Genomic DNA, 21,728 nt, shown 5'->3' on the forward strand with positions numbered 1-21,728 from the left:
GCTTTATTATATCAAGGACTTTGCTGTCGACACCAAAGTGTTCCCCAGTTATGTACCCGAAGTGGACTTCATAACAAGCACACAACTGAATAATTACAAAAAACATGTTGGTCAAGTAAATATCCACGGCAGACTAGCTCGAGCATAAAATAAATATGTCATCAGTGAAATACTAATCTACAAATTTCTGTATGATTTCCAATATATTAAATATATCGAAAATTTTAAAGCAATACACTTCAAATGAGTCAATCGAATGAATAAAGCAATCAATGGAATTAGAGATAGATATTGGGGTAATGAGGCATCGAAAAGGTATTTAATAAACTAAGCTTAGTAAAATTTATATTTTGCATTTAGTCCCGACTTGGTTCTTCACTAAAATGAACGTCCAACGGTGTTCAACTTTATTTCAGCTGATCTGCTTGGCCATCTTTCTGGGTTGTGCTCAGGCAAAGGTAAGCGAAGCATAAATTTATGTTTTCTCTCAAAATTATATTTAACGCAACAAAGTTTGGTGCCTTCATGACAAAAATTGAATGCCTGAATTATGTCCCAGAGGTTATTAAACATTTAAAATGCTGGGTAAATCGTACATCCCCAAGTACAGGAACATTCTCCATGGAGATTTCCTTCACCAAAGACATAAATGAAGCTATAGGAAATTACACGATATCCCAGAGGCAAGGATCATCGATAAGACAGTATATATCGCTACAAATTGACTTTTGTAAGGCCCTAAGTAGTATACAATCAAATTATGCAGTCAAAATTATTCGCAGTGAGCTGCATCGATCGTCGAATTTTCCTCTAGAATGTCCAGCTAAAAAGGTAAACAATTTATATTTGTGTTAAATAATTATAAACCTTTACAATTATTTTTTTTTTAAGGAAAAGCTTTACTATATATATGACTTTGCTCTTGACACAAGAGCTCTACCGAGCTATGTGCCAGAAATGGACTTTATCTCGAACGCCACAATGAATTATAACAAAAAGAAAGCTCTGCAAGTAATTGTTTATGGCAGATTGGTGCGTGACAAAATTAAATAAAATTTTCCATGTATAAAAATATATAAAAATTAATACAGAGGGCAGATTTTATGCGATCAATTCCTAACATATTTAATGTGATGCATTTTTTACTGCTTTCATAAGTTTAATTAAGTAAACAATAGTCGTTCCCAACAGCAAAATTATTAATAATGGTATTAATAGGTATAAGTGTAGTTTTATATTATTTCGCCAGGCCTAAAGAAGATCAAAATCAGAGTTTTTAAAATTTAAGTGGAGCCCGTGTCAGTTAAGCAATTATTGGAAGTATTGATGAGTAGAGATAATATATAGTAATATATGTTATAGTTCAATTAAACGACTTCAATTAGCTTAAAAAATTGCGATTTCATGTTCAGTCTTCCGTTTGTTATTCACCAAAATGAACGTAAAAAATATTAAACCTTGGTTAAGCCTGCTTTTGATGACTCTAATTGTAGAAAGTGCTGGGGCAAAGGTAAGTGGAATTAAAAAATTAGTGTATTCTGAAATATTTCCAACATTTTTCTACTAGTTGGGAGTATTAATGACAAAAGTAGAGTGCCAGAACTTTGCTCCGGATTTGATACATAATTTGAGTTGCTATGCAAATCGAACATCCCGAAGTACAGGAGCGTTCTCTGGAGAGTTCTCCATAACAAAGGACTTGAATGAGCTCAAGGGCCACTACGTACTGTCCGTGAAGCGAGGCTCATCCATGCACGAATATTTATCAGTTAAAATGGATTATTGCCAGGCATGGGGAAATCTGCAATCAAATTATTTGCTCAACATATTTGTTGCTGAAATCAGAAAAGTTTCAAATTTTCCACTGGAATGTCCTCTAAAAATGGTAAGTCTTTAAAAAATTAAAATATAACTATATCTATATTTTTCATACATTTCAAATACTTTCCTTTTGTTTAAGAATAATCTGTATTATGTTAGGGAATTCAAGCTAAACTCAAAAATATTTCCTAGCTATCTGCCGGAAATGGACTTTATATCGGACACCCAAATAGATCAGAAGAATAATAAATTATTGAAAATAATTGTACACGGCAGTCTTGTTCGAAACTAACACATATTATATATCATTTGTTGTAATTTTGTTGTATAAAAAACGGTACAAAATAAGTGTAATGTTATATTTATTAACAAAACTTTATTTTCAGATATTTTTAAGTCCGTGAATAGTTAGTTAATATAAGTTTAATTAGCATTTGTAGTAGTAAGTGTATTAGTAGTAGTATTAGAAATTGATTTAGTATGTTTATTTAGTAGATATTCACTCGTTCGGCTGGTTTTTAAGGCTCATCAGTGGTTCGATCCCGTGAAACTATTAAAGCAAGTAATGATGGATAGCGGGGTAGTTATTAATATCTACTTATGGAATCAATTTATTGGAAGTTTGGGCAGATTTTGTATTCAGTTTACCTCTCGATTTTCGCTATAATGTACGTCAATAGAGATCCCACCTGGTGTCACCTGTTGAGCTTGGCTATCATCTTCAGCTTCGCTCTGGCAAAGGTAAGACAAATTCACTAGACTTATAAATATCTAGTAAAACCAATATAATTTTATATTTTGATCGTGACAAGATGGATATCAAAATGACAAAAATTGAATGCCTAAATTATGGGCCCGCATTGATGAAAAATTTAAGCTGTCATGTTAATCAAACCTCAAGGGGTACAGGGACATTCAGTGCAGAGTTTAGCCTGACCGAGGACTTTAATGACATTAAGGGTCATTACTTATTGTCCGTGAAAAGAGGATCAACCACTATAGACTATTTTTCAATGGACATGGATTACTGTCAGTTGCTAGTCAGCCAGCATTCAAATTATTTAATTAAATCGTTTACCACTGAGGTCCGGCGGCATTCGAATTTCCCTATTGAATGTCCCTTTCGAAAGGTAAGTAAAGCTAACTATTCAAGCTCTCAAACAGTTATTACTTTCAATTTAAGAACAAGCTTTATTATGTCAACGAATTCGGCCCCGACACAAGGATTATTCCCAGCTATGCACCGGAATTCAGCTTTATATCGGACACGAAAATAAATTATAAAAATAAAAAGGTTCTTCAGATAATTATCTATGGCAGCCTTGTTCGCAATTAAAATATTAATTATGTAGTTTGAATAATAATAAATATTGCAAATAATCTTAAACCAAGCTATAAAGTAAAAAATAATAAATTAACCCTAGTTAGACTGCGACTTTTTTTCCTCAGTGTTAGCTCAAATTATGTGAAGGGTGTCGCGGCCACTAGATAAGTCCGATCTAGTGTTCATCGAGGCTTGACAAATGGTCTCTGTCACAAGCACCAAACCCACCCAGCATCTGGCCCCGAGATCCCAACCAGAATCGTCATTATCATCGGTGACAGGGACAAAAACAATGGGGACAGGCCACTCACATTTTCGACTCGCTCCGCAAATGAGGCCATTTTCAATTTCAGAATTTATGGAACGGAGATGGTCACGGTCCAGTGGTGCTGCTCCTCCTGCTCCGATGGCTCATTCAATTTCCCCGTTACCAGGCAATCCCTTACCCCGCCTTCATCACACATGCACTTGGCAGAGCAATCGAGGGTGTTGATGACGATGATGGTGGTGGGGGCGTCAGGACAATGCGTAAATGAAACTTTCCATGTTGTTTGCCATTGGAGTGGCCATTAAATTTTCATGCCTGTGTCCGAATATCTGTTTCGGCTGCAACATAGCAAGGACATTCCATGTCCTCTCCCCCGCCCCCCACTGGGGACTTGTTTTATGTTTGGTGGGAAAAAGTTAATTGAAAAATTTGTCATATGCAAATTACTCGAACTCGGTGTGCGGCCAGAGTGAGTGTGAGGAAGTCAGTCCCTTAAAAATGGCCAACATTATTTTCACAAAAATCCATACTAGGCTCCGGACAGCAATTTCCTCTAAGCTGGGGCTCAGCAGCAGCTATCGGTGAATGGACATAAACAAGCTGCTCCTGTCTAAGGCACAAAGGAGTCGGCTTCTGTCCGAACCTAATCCAGACAATTTCTTTCGATTTTCATCCGGAATGTTACAGTTGAAGGCGTCTCAAAAGGGGTTTCTCAGCTTTTTTAGCTAATGTGTAAGAAAAACGTAGGGATGCCATGAGAGTCCTTTGGTTTTAGCTAGATAAATTTTTTGAAAACTGAAATGGGTTTGAGGTCTCCCATGAATATGACAAAAAAATCGGCTAGAGATATGATATAATGAATGCCTATAAATATTAGGTAATTGAGTAGACTTAAAGAATACGATTAACAATACCCTAAAATTTGTTTATTTATATTTTTGTTGGGTTTCAAGGTTTTGATTTTTAATTTAAAAGTAAAGTTTAGTTATTAAATTTTAGCTAAACATTATTTTTAATGGATTTTTCTTTCAGAAAGAGTATTTATTAGTCGTTATTCTTCTACAAGCCTCGGAACGCTTCTTGTTTTTATGTGACCCATCCATTCTGATTGGATTTGAGTCTTGCCATAAAAATGCCAAAGCCCGATGGACACCAACCGAGGCTACAACAACAACAACAACGATAACAATTTCAGCAGGATGCGCAGGATGAGGACTAATGTCGTGCGTCCTTTGTTGTGCTGCGCTGTTATCACTGGCCAAGTATCAAAATCAATAAGCGTATGAAATGCCATAAACATCAAATTCGTAAGGATGCTCTCTTTAAATCGACTGTGGCCCAAGACCAAGTCCCAAGCCCATTCCCATTCCGATACACGCCATGCTCCATCGCTTTGTAATAAACTTTGGCATTGCGTATCCGCCGCGTGGGCCGGCACCCACTCACTGAAGTGTGTGTGCAAAGCCCAGACGCGTGGACGAGGTAAAACCGTCAAGTTTTTGCCATCAATAATCCATGGGAAATGTCCGAGACATTTGCCCCGATTGAAGGTAAGTCACAAGCAAACATAATGAGCTTAACTCGAGACAAGCGGCAGGCAATTCATGAGCTCAACTGTTCCATGCATAAGGGAATGTCACAGCAGAGGGAGAAATGTTTGAATTTTTGTATTAACAAAATAGATGTGTTAAAAAAAAGATTTGCAAAAAGAACAACTTTTTTATGAGAAGAATATATGATATATATATATATTTTAATTATTTTTGTAGAATCCTCTTAATATTAATAAAGCCCTTAAAAACACTTACCTACAAAATTAGCATTTAACTCACTTTAAGCAAATATTTAAAACCACTATATTTTAGTACAAATTGTGATAGCTTCATACTAATTTCTTGACATGTATTTTCCCTTTCACGCACTTTCTCCCTTTTTTTTTTTTTGGCACACTCAAAGAGCATTAAACCTCGGGGCTTAGGGCCCAAATATAGAACATCGAACAACAATGTGCATTGCCGTTTTGTTTCAGTCAAAGTTTTTCAAGGATTTCGTTTCGGGCCGGGCGACTGAGAGCGAAGAGCTTTTCATTTGTCGGAATTTAATTATTTGTGGCGCCTTTTTTTTTTGCGCACAGCACTCGTCACCTACACACAAAATGTGAGGCTTTGTGTGGAGTTTGCGATAAAACAATTAGTGAATTTTGTGTGTGAGTTTGCCAAAAGCCCTTTGAGCTCACTGTGGCATTTGTCTATTCCTGATTGAAAGGGAATAATTACATAAGGTCAGCTGAACTGCGCTGAGAACGTGATGAATTTGCCTTTAAAAAAATCCATTCAAATTGAAAACACTTTCTCGGGACCTGCTGATGGGGTTATTATATAGTTTTTCACTGGAAGTGCTTATTGACTGCTATAATTAGGTGCAGCTTTTGCCAATCATTTTCCTGTTGGAAAATTTATTTCCAAAGAAATGCAGTTGTTTATCGTATTTTGAAAATGTTCATAAGAAATATTTCAAAAAGTTGAACCACCAAAAGTATAATATTAAAAATATATCAAAATTAGTTTAACATACATTTAATTTTCTTAAAGACTTAAAATCAAAAACCCCTGTAAACTCCTTCCTTTCTTAACAAATTATTTGCGCAAATGACCTGGCGGCCTTATCGAAAGAGTAAACAAATATTATCCCCCCGTGTAATTTTCCATTGAAAAACAATTGAGTTTCGATTGGCAGAAACCTCAAGGACATCATCACTTCGCTGAGCGACAAAAACAGAAGCCCATTGAGTGCGAATGAAAAACAAATTAACAGCCTAATTAACCCGGCAGAAGGGCGACCGAAACAGATTCATCATTGATCAAATTAAAGGGATGCCAAGTGAATATTTATTTGCTGGCTAGCTTTCCGAAAGTTTGGCCCCAGCCTTCCGTTTTCATTATATCTGTTTCTGTTTCTGTTTATGTTTATGTTGCAAACTTTTGAGTTATTATATGCCATAGTCGTACTTGCGGCCAGCTCATTAATTTCACTTTGCGGTTGCGAAAGACAGGCATTAATGGTCAGCAGAAAATAATTACAGTGATTAAAACATATTAAAGCATATTTAACCCGAGCTCAATCGCCAAGGACCCATTAATCTTCTTAATTATCCGTGGTTGCTCTTCCCCGGCGGAGCAGGAGCAATCGCTTTCGAAGTCCCAATTTATTGGTTAAATATTTACAATGCTTCGGTTTGGGCTTAATTAAGATGGTTCAATTAATCAACGCCATAATAAATGCTATGGACAACAATGCTTTAAATTTTAAGTGAGATGTAATAATTAATTGAAACTTTTTTGTGGAAGTGACTTCTCTAAAACTTAAATTACACCGCTAAACCCCACAATAATACTGCAAAATGTTGAAAAAGTTAATTCATTTTATATAATTTTTTTCCTTTTAATTACTGAATGCTTTTTATGTATTTATGTTGCCCTTGTCAAAGCAATTATTAGCTGATATATATGATTTATAGAGCCTGTTTAATCCTGCCACATTGCAGAGAAATTAATAATAAAAAATTAAACATCAGCAGTGCTTACTACAAGGACACAGTTAATAGGCAAAAAACACTGTAAAAAAATACGTTTACACTTTTAAACCTAACCTTATGAACTCAAACTTTAAACCCTTATAAAGTGAGATTATTTAAGAAAAACTGTAATAAGGCCCAAACAAATATACTAATCTAAGTCGCATATCTTAAATCTTTTAAGAATTAACCCTCTTCCTATTCAAAATACACTCAGAATTTTATTAATAAATTTAAAACTATGTTCTAAGAGCTATAGTATAATTTCAGAGAGTTCAGAGTGTGCCAATAGCAGTTTCCAAGAAATAGATCCTTTAAAAAAAAACTTTTAAAATTATTTTTTTTGTTTTTTTTTTAAGAATTCCTAGATACAGGGACTTGATTTTATTTCAAGTGCCGCGACCTAATGAAACCCGACCTCGCCTTAACGAATGGCAAAGACGTTTATCAGCTGTCAGACCGGCAAACTTTATTCAATTTAAGCGCTCGCCACGGATAATCAGTTGGCCCTCATCAGCGGCAACTGGGCGAGTACAGAGAATCGGTCTTAACTCCTTCCTTTAATTTGCATAACTTTCACGGAGGTTTATAATGGCTTACCGCGAAGGAGGCTATAAGCTGCTTCAATGAATTGTTAACGAATTCCGAGATATGCTTAAAATATAGTTAGGAATTGGCTTTAAATTGCCACACAATTAAGTCATTTAATATAGCGAAACATTAAATCATATAAAAGGTTTCCTTTCGTATTTACAGAATTTGTATTTTCATTCTCTGATCTATTCCTTGGATTTTAAATACAAAAATAATATTTTTAATAGGCTCCCCCAACTTACTTGGCCTCATTGATGCTACCAAGATTATCGGGGTTGTCGATGATGCTGGAGAGAAGACTGACCACCTCAGTTCTGTTGAGGCTGTTCAGCAGCGTGGTGTTCACGATGCTGTTCAGCTCGAATCGCCGGACGGCAAGTATTGTGCAGTTGACCAACAGCTCGGTGTCCACGATTTCCGACATTTTCCGCGAAATTCTGGGAAGGCGGCTGCGTTGCGTTACGTAATATTACCGCTGCTGCACTTGTGGCACATTTAATGCTCCGGCGCCATAGAAACCTTTATGGTGAAATTGAGAGTCTCTGCGACTCCTCCGGGGCTGCAACCCTGGAGGCTTTGCACACACAAGCCTTAATTACTTCGTAAAATGTAACCTTTCACTTGCGTGGCATTCGCTTCTCCGTTTTGCACTTGATCCTTTCCTTTCAGAGGGTCCTTCAATGGTTTATTTTATTTTTTGTTTCGCCTTAATCGCTTTGAATTTGGGGGCGTGGTCTGAGGATAAGTTGCACTACCCGCTGAATGTGGCAAGTTGGCGCCATTTAGTCGCGGAAATTGCCAACGCTTCAGTCCTTCCGTTGTTAATCACTAACAATATAACGTATACGACACGGTGGTTGGTGGTTATTAAATGTCCACTTTTCGAGTGAATTTTGTGACATAAGTTGCATTAAAATGGAGTTTTTATTGAATAATAAATGATAACGATGGTTTGGTATACGAAGAGATTTCATTGAATTAATTTTGTATATTTTATAATGCAGGATAAATTTAAAAAATGCTCTGGATATAGTGTTTAAATATTATCTATTCAAATTAATTTTCTTTAAATAATAGGAACCTCTACTAGTTATTTGCTAAAAACTAATACCGCACATTTATATATATGTTTTATTATACTTCGTGAATTAATTAATTCATTGAATTATGAGTTATTATCTGTTTCATTCTTAAACAAACATTAACAGTGTTTCACTTCACCTCATAATTAAGTTGCATTAATGGTTATCAATCACAACGCACAATTACGTTTTGTTTAAACTGTCACACCTTAATTGAAGCTGCTTTTTTTTACTATTTATTTTCGGTTTTTTATGCAGAAACCATTTGAAATTCAATTATAATAGCTTAATCAATTGCTATTTAAAAAGCCGCACTGATTAATCACTTAACGCGTATTTAAATTTGTTATTTTAATCACATTTCTTTTTTTTTTTTCATTTAACATTGGTTTATTCAAAACATTTTTTTGCCATATCCAAACTGTGGTTATTTTTTTAGACGGACGATTTACTGCATTATTTTACACACCCATCCACACACACACACCGAAGTTAGACCGTTAGACGGCTATGCGTTTTTAAAATGGCTCCCGAATTTCACCGTTAACTCGCGCGTTCTTTAGGGCTGCAAGTGCCGCCGCCGACTGAGCGGGCTTTACATGAAAGGAACTACAAAGTCAGCAGCATGATGTGTGGGTAGCAAGGTAGTCTCGTCGGCTGCCAAAGCGTTCGGGTTTGAGGACCTTAACGTTCAGTGCGTGCTTGAAGGTTCTCTACGATGAGGCTACCTTAAACATACTTAACAGCATAGTCTTTCGTTGGCTTAGCCACTGCCTCTGCTAACGGGATGGCGTGGCGGCGCCAAGAGCAAGTCTACACTCACACACACACAAACAGGAGCTTCACCCCCATGCCCTTACAAGGACCCCACAACCTGTTGAGAGAATCCTGGCAACATTATGCTGCACCAACATGTTTCTAAATATCCCGTTTATAGCAACATTGTTTGATTAAATTTATATACAGATTTTTTTAGAATTTTTAAAAAGGTAATTAACAACATTTACCGTTTAAATAAATCTTTAACAATATTTTGAGATTTCTTTTACGTTTATTTAGCTTAAAAGAAGATATGAATATCAATATTAAATATAACGCAAAATATAATTATACACGCATTTTCAAGTGTCCTATTAAAGTGTTAACCATCCTTGCAACACATAAATAATTGCATACTTTTTGAGTGCTTAAAAAGAGATTTAAGAAGATTTAAGAGAAACACTAAAACATTTCTTATAATTTAATTTTTTTTTAATTAAGTTTATTGGCGACGCATTCAAAAAAAGGAAATTTCCCTTTTTAAGTTAAAAGTTTGAAAGATGCCCTTAACATGATCAATAATGATTACTTTTACCTATTTTGCAATGCTTAAAATAGACAAATAGTAAGAAAATTGATCAAAAATAATATATGTAGGAAAAAATTGATGTTTCAATATTGACCCCGACGTGATTTGAACACGCAACCTTCTGATCTGGAGTCAGACGCGCTACCATTGCGCCACGGAGTCCTGTTATAAGATTAGAACTGACTTGACTTTCTCACAGAACTCAATTAGTAATATTTAAACTAATCAAGCACCTAGCTATCTAGGTCTATAAATTAAATAATATTATTTTTCACTTATCAGCATAGCATAGCCCTCTAAATGAATTAATTTAATAGAGGTTGAAAAATGACAAGTTAAGTGCATTAAGCTTTATTATTCTTTTTCTACTTTTGTTTGTTCTTTTAATAGCTGGAGTGAAATAAATTAATATTGACATATATGAGAAATTATTAAAATTATTATATTTAAGAGTATATATATACTTTTTAATGCAAAACTTTTGTACAAAAATACAGTTAATTATTACAGAGTACATCTTGTAGCATTCTACATATATTTTTCACTTTTTCACTTAAGTTAAGCAATTAATAAATCAAAGAATGCTTGTCACATGTATATGTACAATGCCATCTTTAGTTCATATTTTATGTCTGGTGTTCTGTCCCTTGGGATTTTTTAATGGTTTTTTGTTCAATTCACCTGTTATGCCTTTGGTATTTTGGTTTATATTTCATTTTCACCTTCACTTTCGGATTCGGGTTTTGCTTTCGCTGTGGCTTCAAATAGACTTTGAGATATGATGAATGACCTGTAAATGATGGCAAAGGACACGACCCACACACAATGACAACTTCAAGGATTGTTCAAATGAACGATTGTGATTGTATGTGTGTGTGCGTGTGTGTTGTGCGGTGCTTTGGCTTTTTTGTTGTATTTTGTGTTTGCTAATGTCTGGAAATGTTTATGTCTGCCTCTCTTTGCGTTCTCTCTATCCCCCAAACCCTCTAACCTTTGCCCCCATGTGATTATGACTGTCCATTCAGGCGAGTCCTGACACCCTCAAACTCCTAGAACTCCTGGCACTTGCACACTGAGCACTAATTTTGCTTCAAATATAAAATATAGGCAATATATAATTTTAGTTTTTATTTTCATACTTAAAAGACTAGATTTAAATTTAGTTTCTGTAGGATAAGAACATGTCTTAAATATTTTGTGAAACATAATTATCTTTCTTTACTTTTTCCAAAGAACTTTCTCCCAGTGCCCAGTGTAACTATGGGCCTCATTTTGGTCCAGGGCACGCACACTCTTACACGCATATGCATTGCCATGTTTAGCTTTTATTACGATCTTGTTTCGTTTAGTTTATAGCCCACATTTCGGCCCCGCCCAACGCCTCTCTCATCCCACACATTACGCCCTAAGCATATTTCTGCACATTTTCCGGGGGGATTCCCTTGCTTATATTCACGGCGATTTATGCATGTTTATTATGATAAATTTATGCGCATTTGTTGTTCGTGGGTTTTTATAGAGTGCGCGGGGCTATGGCTATGGGCTATGGGTTCGCCCAAATAGAAAGCTCTAAAAACACAGAGCAATCTGCTAGGATTTTTAGCCCACACATTTATGCATTAAGCAGGCTTTTAGTCAAATTTTGTAGCCATAACTAGACGGTTCGAAGCATAGTAGAATTCTACTATGGTTCGAAGCATCAGGTTAGATCGAATATAAGATACCTGCTAATTAATTTTTAGCTAAGTAAAAAAATACCTACAGCGAAAAGTACACATTCTTTGCTGATTTATATTATTAATTTAATAACTTTAAATACCTAATATATGCAATGGCATTTAGAGAACTCTGGCATACCCTTCTTCCCTGCAGAACTGAGTGCAACAAAAAAAAACAAGATGACTCACAGTTCAGTGTCTGCCTGCGAGGGCTTTGCCAATAAATTGAACCGGAATAAGTGCAGCCCAAACTACGGACATGTCTCAATATAGTACATACGTACACACACCACAGACATACATACATATATATTTTCACGTATGGAAACTCGCAGGAAAGTCGCCAACGAACTGGCGAGGGAGTCGCCCCAAGTCAACATGTGTCAATTACCGCTTGACTTTGTTTTGACAGCCTGAGAAATAGGTTAGTTTGGCTGGGGGTCAGGGGCGAAAGTGCCCCAGAAATTGGATACTCTAGTGCGGCATCAAGCATACGCCATGTGTGCATCACTAAGAGACTTCCATGGAGAGTGAGCAACAAGGCGTAGTGCTGATTTATGGTTGCGGAAAAGCACATGGAAAAAACAGACAGCTTCTTTTGTGAAAAATTACTTTGGCAGCCATTGAAGCGCGAGTTGCGATTCATTTTTGCATGTGCAAATTAATTGCCGACCGCAAAACAAAATTACTAGAATATACAAACACTACACACATGCACTCCTCCCCCTCTTATAGAAATTAATCAAAGTCGGCTGACTGCGGGATTAAAATGTAATTAAGTTGAATTAACCGCATGGCACACAGTTGATTGCCTTGATTAATAATTCATTTATATTTGCGGCCAGCTTAACTTCTGTGGTACTCTCTCTAGCTCTAATTCAGGGCCTGCTGATCGTCAAACTTCAGGAACAGCGAGCACAGAAAGGCAACTGTGGGAGAGTTTGTTCGATTATAGCTAAATTTATAAATCACTAAGAAAGATATAACTTACTGGTCATCAAAGCAATTAAATACAGAAATGGAGCCAGGCAGCTGAGTTGCATAAACAGAGGCAGAAGGATATTGCCACTCACAGAGCCCAGCCTGCCGAAAGTCATAATCAACAGCAGCACCATAGTTCTGTTAGAAATATATTTAAAATTAATCAATAAAATAAAAAATAGTACAATTATTAACCTCATCAGAGTGGGAAATATCACCACAGACATCCCTATAACAGTCGTGGCACAAATGCCCATAAGAGTCAAGTAAGTGGCTGAGACCATCACCGTTACCAGTGAAGTCTTCACAAAGTACAGGCCACCCACCAGGAAGATGCAAACAAAGAGAAACACCTCTACAATGATTTAGAATTAATTCAGGTGTTCCTTAATACCAAACCCGACCCCCTACAGTACTCACTCACTATGTGATTCGCCACAAAACTGATTCGCATCAGTGGAAAAATTACCAGGTAGCCGGCCAGGCCAATGGCCGACACTATTATGTTACCCAGATAGCTGTCCGCATTGTGGTGCTGTTCGATCGATTCATTATTTTAGCGTCAGTGAAGGCAGGGCCAAGCGATATCCTACCTACTAGATTGCACTCCGCTTTCCTTGCGTCCGAGTTCCGGGGCAAGGCCTCAGCATTGTGATCCAGCACGGCGCACACGCTCGTATCGTTGGCGCCCTGCTTTTCCAGTGCGTTCATCGTGGCAAAGATTTGCGGCATCCACAAGCGCACCGAATTCACACTGATCACGAGAAAATTATATTAAAAATAGATGATGGATTATGGTTTATGCATGACATTTACTCACCACATGATCTGGCAAAAGTGCAGAAAATAAACCTTCAGGGAGAGGCCCAAATAGGGTTGAGCGCACATGGGTTTCAGCTGCTTGAAACCTTCGCTAAACTGCTTTTTCGCCCGATTGAACTTCTCCTTTCGCGTGAACCGCCTGTCAGTGCCATCAAGCTCAGCGGATCGATCTGGCGTGGTATCGGTAAGGCGCTTTACCTGGTGGAAATCAATCTTATAGATAAATAATAGTAACCTTTAATAAATACCCACCGGATAGCTATCCTTGCTCTTGCGCTTGTTCATCTTATATATGCGCTGCAGAGACTCCATGGCCTTTGTGTAGTTACCCTGGGACATAAGGAATTTGGGGCTCTCGGGCAGGAACATGTGCATCAGGCCGCTCATCAAAGTGGGAATTGCGCTGGCTGCCATAAAAATTTGCCACGTTCGGACTGCGGACGAGAGAGAAGCTTAAGATTTGAGGTCACATCGACCGGGACTCACCTACACTCCAAAGTGCCCACCTTAAAGAAGATGTTCACCGGCAGCAAAACGTACGCCATAAGGGGCATAATCATCGATCCGGCGGAAACGCAGAGGCCCACAAACAGCATGATATACGGTCGGTGCTTCTTCCCATGGAACTCGGCCAAATAGCTGACCACCACCGCAAAGGGGCCGCAGATGCTGAGGGAGAAACTCATTAGTTTGAATATCGATTGAGCACTCAAAGAAAATAGTTTGTATATAAATCTAACAATATTTATTTTAAATGAAATTATTTTTACTTAAGAATAATTGTTCATGATAATCTAAGTATATTTATATGTTTTCAGTTAACTGTAAATATAAGAAACATATTTTTAGATTAAAAATAAGCATTTTCCATTTCAAGATATCATCATTAACTTTGATAATGAAATATATTTTACAAAAAGTGTTGAATATACGCACACGAAACCGTCAAAGAACTTAAAGGCCATCAGTTGGGCCGTATCCTGACTCAAGGAGGCGCACAGAACAAAGAAGCCGTCAAGCCAGCCGCCGGAAATGAGAACCGGACGGCGTCCAAAAGTGTCGGCAATGAAACCCCAGGGTACTGCCGAGATGATCATTCCGGCATATGTGGCCGCATTGAGCAATCCCTTGTCCAGGAGACTGAGTTCCAGATCGCACTCCGCCGAGGGCATCACATAGGACAGAGCGGATGCGGAGAAGACCATGGCCGTGAGGCAGGGCATTGCGCTGCACAGGATGAAGACGTTAAACATACCGAAGCCGCACTCGGCAATCGCCGTCTCAAAGTCGGCCGCCTCCTCCGCATTGCCAGCCATTAGAAATATAAATATATATAGATATATATGAAGTTTTTGGGGAACTGTGGAAATTTTGACAAATACTTGAAAGAGTCCTGGATAATAAGACTGATATGTGAATATTTTGACAACTATTTTTGTTGCTTAAAAATATTTCAAAAGTCCTTATTTCAATAGTACTTACAAATTTCGCATTTTCTTCATTTACACGCAAAAAAATTCTATAAATTTCCGTCAACTTGTTGTATAGAACGTTATTATATAATATTATACTTAAAACAAGAAAGGAAGCTAACTTCGGCACACCGAAGTTTGTATACCCTTGCAGATTGGTTTTGATGTTTATATTATAAATTTAAATGCTGAAAACACTCACAAAACAGAGTTTCATTACATTTTACTTATACTTATTATGTTTGCAGTTTGACAGTTACAGTTTTACATTCCCAGCTTTACATTTTCTCCACATTTACAGATCGTTTATATGACAGCTATATGATATAGTTGTCCGATTTTCATAAAAATTTTACCAAAATTCTGAAATAATAAAAGAAGCTTATATATAAAAGTAGATAAGAATATGTTGAAAAACAACGAAGTTATAATTTTTTTCCTATTCTTTTTCCGATCGTTCCTATGGCAGCTATAAGATATAGTGGTCCGATTTTCATAAAATTTTTACCAAAATTCTGTAATAAAATAAAATGGCTATATCTTAAAAATGATGCAAAAATATTGAAAAACAGCCAAGTTATAATTTTTTTTCTAAAAATTTATCGAACATTTGTATGGGAGCTATATGATATAGTCGTCCGATCCGGCCCGTTCCGACATATATAGCAGTGAGAGTATATAGAAGACTCTATGCAAAGTTTCATTCAGATAGCTTTAAAACTGAGGGACTAGTTTGCGTAGAAACAGACAGACGGACAGACGGACAGATGGACAGACGGACAGACGGACAGACGGACATGGCTAGATCGACTCGGCTGTTGATGCTGATCAAGAATATACACTGCGCGTCACCAGATTAGCGCCCCCCTTGGTGCTTGCGTTTGAAGTAAAATATTATCAAAACTATTAAAGATTGAACTGTACAATTATTATCCAATATAATTCGATTAATTCTCTAAATAAAAACATATATTAGAACGCAGTTGGTATTTGCATAGAATTGTATTAAATTAAAAACTAAAGAAACACGTTTATTTGGAAGAAAAAACTGCGTCATCAGATTAGCGCCACCTACATTAACTTAACTTTTTTTGATAAAGTTCTTACAAAATACTATCTTTAACAATTTTATGATTAAGTTTAATCATTTTTAAGGAAATTTAATAATGGGTTGCCCCTCCCTTGTTTACAAGGACTTCACAAACTCGATTGGGGAGAGAGTCATACAAGTTTTTGAAATATTCCAACGTTATTGTTGACCAGGCCTGTTTTATACTGTGAATTAAATCCTCCTTGGTAGCATATTGCTTGCCACCCTCGTACACCTTCCTAGCTAACCATCCCCAGACGTTTTCTATTATGTTCAGGTCTGGGGAGTATGGGGGCCACTCCAGGACACTGACATTTTCCTTTTGATTCCATAGTTTTACGGACCGGGCTCTGTGGATTGGGGCTTAGTCGTGCTGAAAATGCTATTTCAGATTTCGAAATAAGTTTTTAAAAACGGGAAATGCTGTTTTTAGAACGCAATTGTAATTTTCCGCGTTCATCTTTGGGGTTAAAAACTGCAGTTCGCAGTTGCCATAATAGGATATGGCTCCGCATACCATTACTCCTCCAACCCGACTATGTAAGCGATCCAGATGATGCTCTTCCTTGCGTAAATAGTGGAAATAATAATTATATCCGTCAGGACCCCCTAGGTTACATTTTTTTCGTCTGAAAATACGACGTTATGCCTCTCATTGGATCATGTCATATGCGTGTGAGCAAACTTTAGGCGGATTTCTGTTCGCACTTGGTTAAGGGGTGGTTTTTTTTTTAGTTTTAGCTTCTTTAAAGGGTCAGCTTTCTTGATCACCTTTAAAAAAGTCGATTTTATTGTCTTAACACAAGTTTTTTCTATTATTTTGGCGGTAGAGTCGTGGGAGTTACACGCCTGTCGAAGTATAGCACTGCGATCTGCGGAACTAATAACACTGTTATTACCTCCTTTGTAATTTTTTCCATAGCTTTTCTTATTTTGAAGAAAATTTGCAATGGTTTTGCGATGTCTTCTCGTTTTTTCGACGATTTTGTGAAGAGAAAGTCCACATTCATTAAACGCTTCGATTTTCGATTTTTCCTCCGAAGATAAGATTGTTCCTCTGCCCATATTGTATGTCAAATTAAAGAAAAATGTTTAATTTAACAGCAAAAAAAAAATAGTTGCTGTGCTCAGCAAGTTAAGAAAGATGTTTAAATTTATATTTTGGGGGCGCTAATCTGATGACGCAGTTTTTTCTTCCAAATAAACGTGTTTCTTTAGTTTTTAATTTAATACAATTCTATGCAAATACCAACTGCGTTCTAATATATGTTTTTATTTAGAGAATTAATCGAATTATATTGGATAATAATTGTACAGTTCAATCTTTAATAGTTTTGATAATATTTTACTTCAAACGCGAGCACCAAGGGGGGCGCTAATCTGGTGACGCGCAGTGTATATACTTTATAGGGTCGGAAACGTCTCCTTCACTGCGTTGCAAACTTCTGACTGAAATTATAATACCCTGCAAGGGTATAAAAACAAGATTCTACTCACTAGAATATTCATTGCGATGATAATTTCGAATGAACATCTTTGAACAATCTTCTCCTATTTATACTAAAAGTATAAGTTCATTAGTCAATGAAGCGTTCTATCTAATAAATCGCTGCCATTTAAAGTCTGCCAGATAAGTCAAGTGAGGCAGCACTAATTTACTCTTCAACCCGTCGATGCAAATCTGGTTAATGTTGTCTGTATCCGATCGCTCACCTGCCAGGCAACTCAACCACCACTCTCACCTGGCTTACAGGCTACCAGCTAATTGGCGCTAATGAGATTTTCATGTCGGCTACTTCCACCTGCCTTTTGTCCTTGCTTATCGGGCGGAATTATTCCTGTTCACCGCGTTTAAAGATAGTTTGTAGTGTTAGTTTGTACAACAATAAATATTCATAAGTATATTTGGTTCGATTACTTAATGTTTATATAAATAGTTGTTGAGCGCCTATCTTTTATCTCTAATTTGTACAACTAAACAAAAGCTAGGCTAGCTAATGTAGCAAAGATCTGGTTTTAACTAGAAAGGCATTTAAAATTCACTTATAAATAAATATTTGGAAGAACATTGTCAATCTGCTTAGGAAAAGGTGGCCTTGGCTGGATTGGGCACAAATATGGAAAGGGTGCCGGATACTAGAAATATTAAAAATAAGAATAATTTAGTAACATAGTAAACTAAATTTTACATATGATAAACTTACATAAAAGCACCGAAGAGACCATTATAAACGGCGGCAAACATCCTATTTGAACGAATACGGGGAAGAGCAAGTTTCCAGACAAGGCGCCAAAGCGTCCACACATCATGGCAATGGCAACCACAACCGTTCTGTAAAGCGGTATCCCTATTAATATTATTATTCACACAGTATATGCGAACACCTCACCTCAGTTGTGTGGGAAAAAGGGCCACCACAGCCCCCAAGAGCGAGGAGACGGCGATACCCGTAATGGTGAGGAAGGTGGCAGCCACAATTAGGGTCATCAGACTGCTGACGGAGAAGTATAGGATAAGGCCAAAGGTCCCTGATAGAAACAGTCCATAAGCTGCGAAAGGAAGTCAGTTAATTAATCAATATTTATAGAGATCAAACTTTAAGAGCAACTCACTCATCATTCGCTTGGGTCCGAGGGCACGGATAATTCCACCAGCAAAGAAGTAGCCCACAAAGCCAGTGGCCGATACTATAATATTGTTAATATACATGTCCATAGAGATCACCTTGGGCTGTAAAAGGATATACATACTTCTTAATCAGAGAGTAACAGTACGAGAAACCACCAATGCAATAAGATAATGGAATAACTACGTCACATTCATGATAATTGGGCATTAAAACCCTGACAGATTAACACTAATCTTTAGATCTAGCTCTGCTATCTCCGGATTTTAATATACACATTACCCACCTCTGAACAGGCATCGGCGTAATTCAAGGCAGTCTCCGCCGTCCGATTGACACTAAACTCAAGGATTGTGCACATGCTGGCATCCACGCCCTCGCCCGCGTGCAGTGCCTCGAACTCAGCCATTGAGGCAAAGAGCTGGGGCAGCCACAGTCGGATGGTGTTCATGCCCAGGAAGATGCCGAACTGCATTGTATAGCAACAGAGTGCTAGTCCCAGCAGGGGCTTCCTTGCCAGTGGCTTCATTTGCTCCAGGCCGGCTCGGAGGCTCTCGGAGAGAGTGCGTGTAGGTTTTTTATCTGGCAAATTCCCGGTTTTTTTCTCCTCGATGGTGTAGATGGCCTCGTCTTTGGCGGCCTTTCGATTAGGAACCTCTTGCACCAGGGCTTTGATCTAATAAAAAATGTTTAAAATATGAATAAAAAAGTTTTTAAATTTGTCTAAAATTTAAATATGTTCTACGTAAAAATATTTACTTTTAAAAATTATTCCTAATTATTATATTTTTATATTCTAAATTTCCAAGTACTAAATGTATTGAAACGCTTATTTGATTTAATTTCCCACTTACTGGATACGAGTCCTTGGGCTTTCGACTGTTCACATGATAGATCTGCTTAAAGGCTTCCAGTGCCTCCTCGTTTCGTCCTTGGGCCATTAAAAAGCGAGGACTCTCCGGCATGACACAAAATATCAGGCCACTGATTAAACTTGGAATGCCCAAAACAAATAGGTAAATTTGCCAGCTGTGAACTAAACGAAAAAAGAATTTTTAAAACATAACTTAAAACGTTAGCAAAATTTATGAAATAATTTTAAAAAATCAAACAATAGATATAAAGGGTAATAAATATATCAAGTGAATATGGTAAACGCCTTTCTTTTAAATGATAAATAATAAACCATGATTTGAACTTACTATTCAAACCCCAAAACTGAAAGTCCCAGTCTCTGGGAAAGATGCCCCAGGCCAAAAGTGGCAGTGAAACCGTAGCCGTTGAGGTGACCATGCCAACGATCATAAGGACGGAGGACCGGTGCTTCGGTCCATGCATTTCGGTCAAATAAGTAAAAAGCACAGCTGCTGGACCATTTACCCTAAAAAATAGAAATCAAATTAAATAAGAGTTCCATTATAACCATAAAATCAAGAATAAACTTACACCAATCCTCCCAAGAACTTAAACACCACCAACATGGTGAAGTTCTGGCTGAGAGCGCTGCCGAACACGCAGACAGCATCGATCAGGTAGCCCCAGTAGAGAATCTTCTTGCGACCCTTCGTATCTGCCAGGTAGCCCCAGGCTATGGCAGATATTGTCATGCCGGCATAGGCCACGGCATTCAGCACACCCTTATCCTCCAGAGTCAGGCGGAGATCACACTCGGCCACGGGCAGGATGTAGGACATGGAGCTGGACTCGAAAATGGCGGCACTCTGGGCGGGAATTGATACGAAGAGCAGGATCAGATTGAAAATGCCGAAGCCTGCGCCCTCGATGGCCTTATCAAAAGTGGCAGGACCCTCCTGGCTGGTCCCGGTAGCCTCCGCCTCCGCCGTACTATCCGAGTTCCCATCCTCACCCTCATTGTCTTTTTGCAGCTCTGTAACTAGGAAGGGAAAGCAGAGTTGTTTGATGGCAGTTTGAACTAGTTTTTATGGTCCAGTGAGAGATATAATCTCTGGGAGAGATTATTTAAACTTAAGATAGCCGTTGCACTGTTAAACAAGGGTTGCTATTATTGTTTTCATTGTAGGTTTATTACAAGATTACAGATTATTTATCTTTACTGTAATATTGCGTATCTAATTGCTTTCTAAATTAATCTCAAAATGTTAAATATACATGTATAATGTGCATTCTCTTTGTAACATTAACTATATATTGTTATTATTTTTATTTTTGTTTAATAATTTATATATATTTAAATTTTCGGTCAAGTTTTTACATTAAAATTTTCCACACTCATTCATAACATGATATCGTAGATTAAATAGCCTTATTCTAGTTATAAATAAGAATATATAAGAGCAAACACAGATTGGGGTTTTGGGAAATATACAACACCATTCAGATTAGTTTTATAGCCAATAAAATCATTTGTTTTATGGCTATTTATATTATTTTTCACTATTTTCTTAATGGAAATTTTCTTTCTTAGTTAACACAAACTTCTATTTACATTATAATTCCTTGTAATTTAATTATTACTCCACAAAACACGTAACATTTTTTATTTCAACACGCTATTACCTTTTTGCTTCTCAGCATTCACACTTTCAATATTCTTTTCCGACATTTCTAAGTCTAATTTTTATTTTTATTTATTTTTTATTGTGTTGCTCTTGAAATTGATTGTTCAATTAATGTGCTGCAGCTTTTCGATGCAATCAAAGATTTCAGTTCACTGTCACCGCACTATATACATATGTAAATATATTTTTTCTGATTCAACCGACAATTGCTTGCACTTGCAATGCTGCGCGAGAAATGATCTAGAGCGAGTGCCACCTGCTTTTATCGGAACCCGCATCATTTAAAACTGAAGATTCACTCAACTACAACTCTCTTATCTCTGGCTTTACAATCTCAAGAAGCTAATAAACTTATAAATCTGTGTTTATCCAACAGAAACACGTTGCTTAGCGAGAAGATACTACATTGCGTTTTAGGACAAAAATATGAAGATGAGTACACAAAATTTTAGTTAAATTACATTTAA

The 21,728-nt window shown here is 37.1% G+C and overlaps 3 protein-coding genes, 1 long non-coding RNA gene and 1 other non-coding gene across 8 annotated transcripts in view; 1 reads left to right on the plus strand and 4 right to left on the minus strand.

Annotated features, from left to right (window-relative positions):
* The window catches only part of LOC138929016 (uncharacterized), a 695-nt gene extending 557 nt beyond the window's left edge, over window positions 1-138 (plus strand). Inside the window, exon 3 of the long non-coding RNA XR_011445439.1 lies at window positions 1-138. This exon is cut by the window's left edge and continues 5 nt beyond it. This is a non-coding gene — a long non-coding RNA (uncharacterized lncRNA).
* Window positions 1-8,005, minus strand: part of TkR86C (Tachykinin-like receptor at 86C) — an 18,165-nt gene extending 10,160 nt beyond the window's left edge. The window contains exon 1 of the mRNA XM_017164896.3: window positions 7,824-8,005. Coding sequence (XP_017020385.1) covers window positions 7,824-8,005 — 182 coding nt within the window. The remainder of the gene's footprint in view (window positions 1-7,823) is intronic.
* Window positions 8,006-10,101: 2,096 nt separating this feature from the next.
* Window positions 10,102-10,173, minus strand: TRNAW-CCA (transfer RNA tryptophan (anticodon CCA)). Its single transcript has one exon. It is a non-coding gene; the product is annotated as a tRNA-Trp (tRNA).
* Window positions 10,174-12,482: 2,309 nt separating this feature from the next.
* LOC108073339 (putative transporter SVOPL) lies at window positions 12,483-14,943 on the minus strand. Of its 4 annotated transcripts, XM_017164903.3 has the most exons (9): window positions 14,469-14,943; window positions 14,023-14,201; window positions 13,785-13,966; window positions 13,531-13,730; window positions 13,308-13,464; window positions 13,131-13,245; window positions 12,906-13,065; window positions 12,721-12,848; window positions 12,483-12,658 (listed from the first exon to the last, which is right to left on the minus strand). In XM_017164903.3, exons 1-9 carry the CDS (start codon window positions 14,846-14,848, stop codon window positions 12,603-12,605), a joined length of 1,557 nt encoding a protein of 518 aa, XP_017020392.1. In that variant the 5' UTR covers window positions 14,849-14,943; the 3' UTR covers window positions 12,483-12,602. The 4 variants fall into 4 exon arrangements, 1 of the variants encoding a protein (XP_017020392.1); XR_011445348.1 differs by lacking the exon at window positions 12,483-12,658 and having other exon boundaries at window positions 13,135-13,245; XR_001770658.3 differs by lacking the exons at window positions 12,483-12,658; window positions 12,721-12,848 and having other exon boundaries at window positions 12,926-13,065; window positions 13,135-13,245; window positions 13,304-13,464; window positions 14,469-14,942.
* A 3,021-nt stretch (window positions 14,944-17,964) lies between these two features.
* On the minus strand, window positions 17,965-21,521 carry LOC108073310 (synaptic vesicle glycoprotein 2C). Its single transcript, XM_017164870.3, has 9 exons — window positions 21,260-21,521; window positions 20,168-20,615; window positions 19,924-20,102; window positions 19,576-19,757; window positions 19,008-19,397; window positions 18,708-18,825; window positions 18,485-18,644; window positions 18,299-18,426; window positions 17,965-18,230 (listed from the first exon to the last, which is right to left on the minus strand). The coding sequence occupies exons 1-9, from the start codon at window positions 21,303-21,305 to the stop codon at window positions 18,175-18,177; spliced, it is 1,707 nt and encodes a 568-aa protein (XP_017020359.1). The 5' UTR covers window positions 21,306-21,521; the 3' UTR covers window positions 17,965-18,174.
* Between the last annotated feature and the right edge of the window lie 207 nt (window positions 21,522-21,728).

This window comes from Drosophila kikkawai, chromosome 3R, assembly GCF_030179895.1.
Source record: "Drosophila kikkawai strain 14028-0561.14 chromosome 3R, DkikHiC1v2, whole genome shotgun sequence".
NCBI classification, from domain to species: domain Eukaryota; kingdom Metazoa; phylum Arthropoda; class Insecta; order Diptera; family Drosophilidae; genus Drosophila; species Drosophila kikkawai.

What these genes read in the sequence shown, in the direction of transcription:
- LOC108073310 (XM_017164870.3), bottom strand. Translation starts at nt 21,305, where the DNA reads ATGTCGGAAAAGAATATTGAAAGTGTGAATGCTGAGAAGCAAAAAG. An exon ending in TCAGTTTTGGGGTTTGAATA is followed by an intron (nt 19,758 to 19,923) that starts GTAAGTTCAAAT and finishes TTTTTCGTTTAG; the next exon opens with TTCACAGCTGGCAAATTTAC. An exon ending in AGCCCAAGGACTCGTATCCA is followed by an intron (nt 19,398 to 19,575) that starts GTAAGTGGGAAA and finishes ATTTTTTATTAG; the next exon opens with ATCAAAGCCCTGGTGCAAGA.
- LOC108073339 (XM_017164903.3), bottom strand. Translation starts at nt 14,848, where the DNA reads ATGGCTGGCAATGCGGAGGAGGCGGCCGACTTTGAGACGGCGATTGCC. An exon ending in TGTGGCGAATCACATAGTGA is followed by an intron (nt 13,066 to 13,130) that starts GTGAGTACTGTA and finishes AAATCATTGTAG; the next exon opens with AGGTGTTTCTCTTTGTTTGC. An exon ending in TTTAATTGCTTTGATGACCA is followed by an intron (nt 12,659 to 12,720) that starts GTAAGTTATATC and finishes ACTCTCCCACAG; the next exon opens with TTGCCTTTCTGTGCTCGCTG.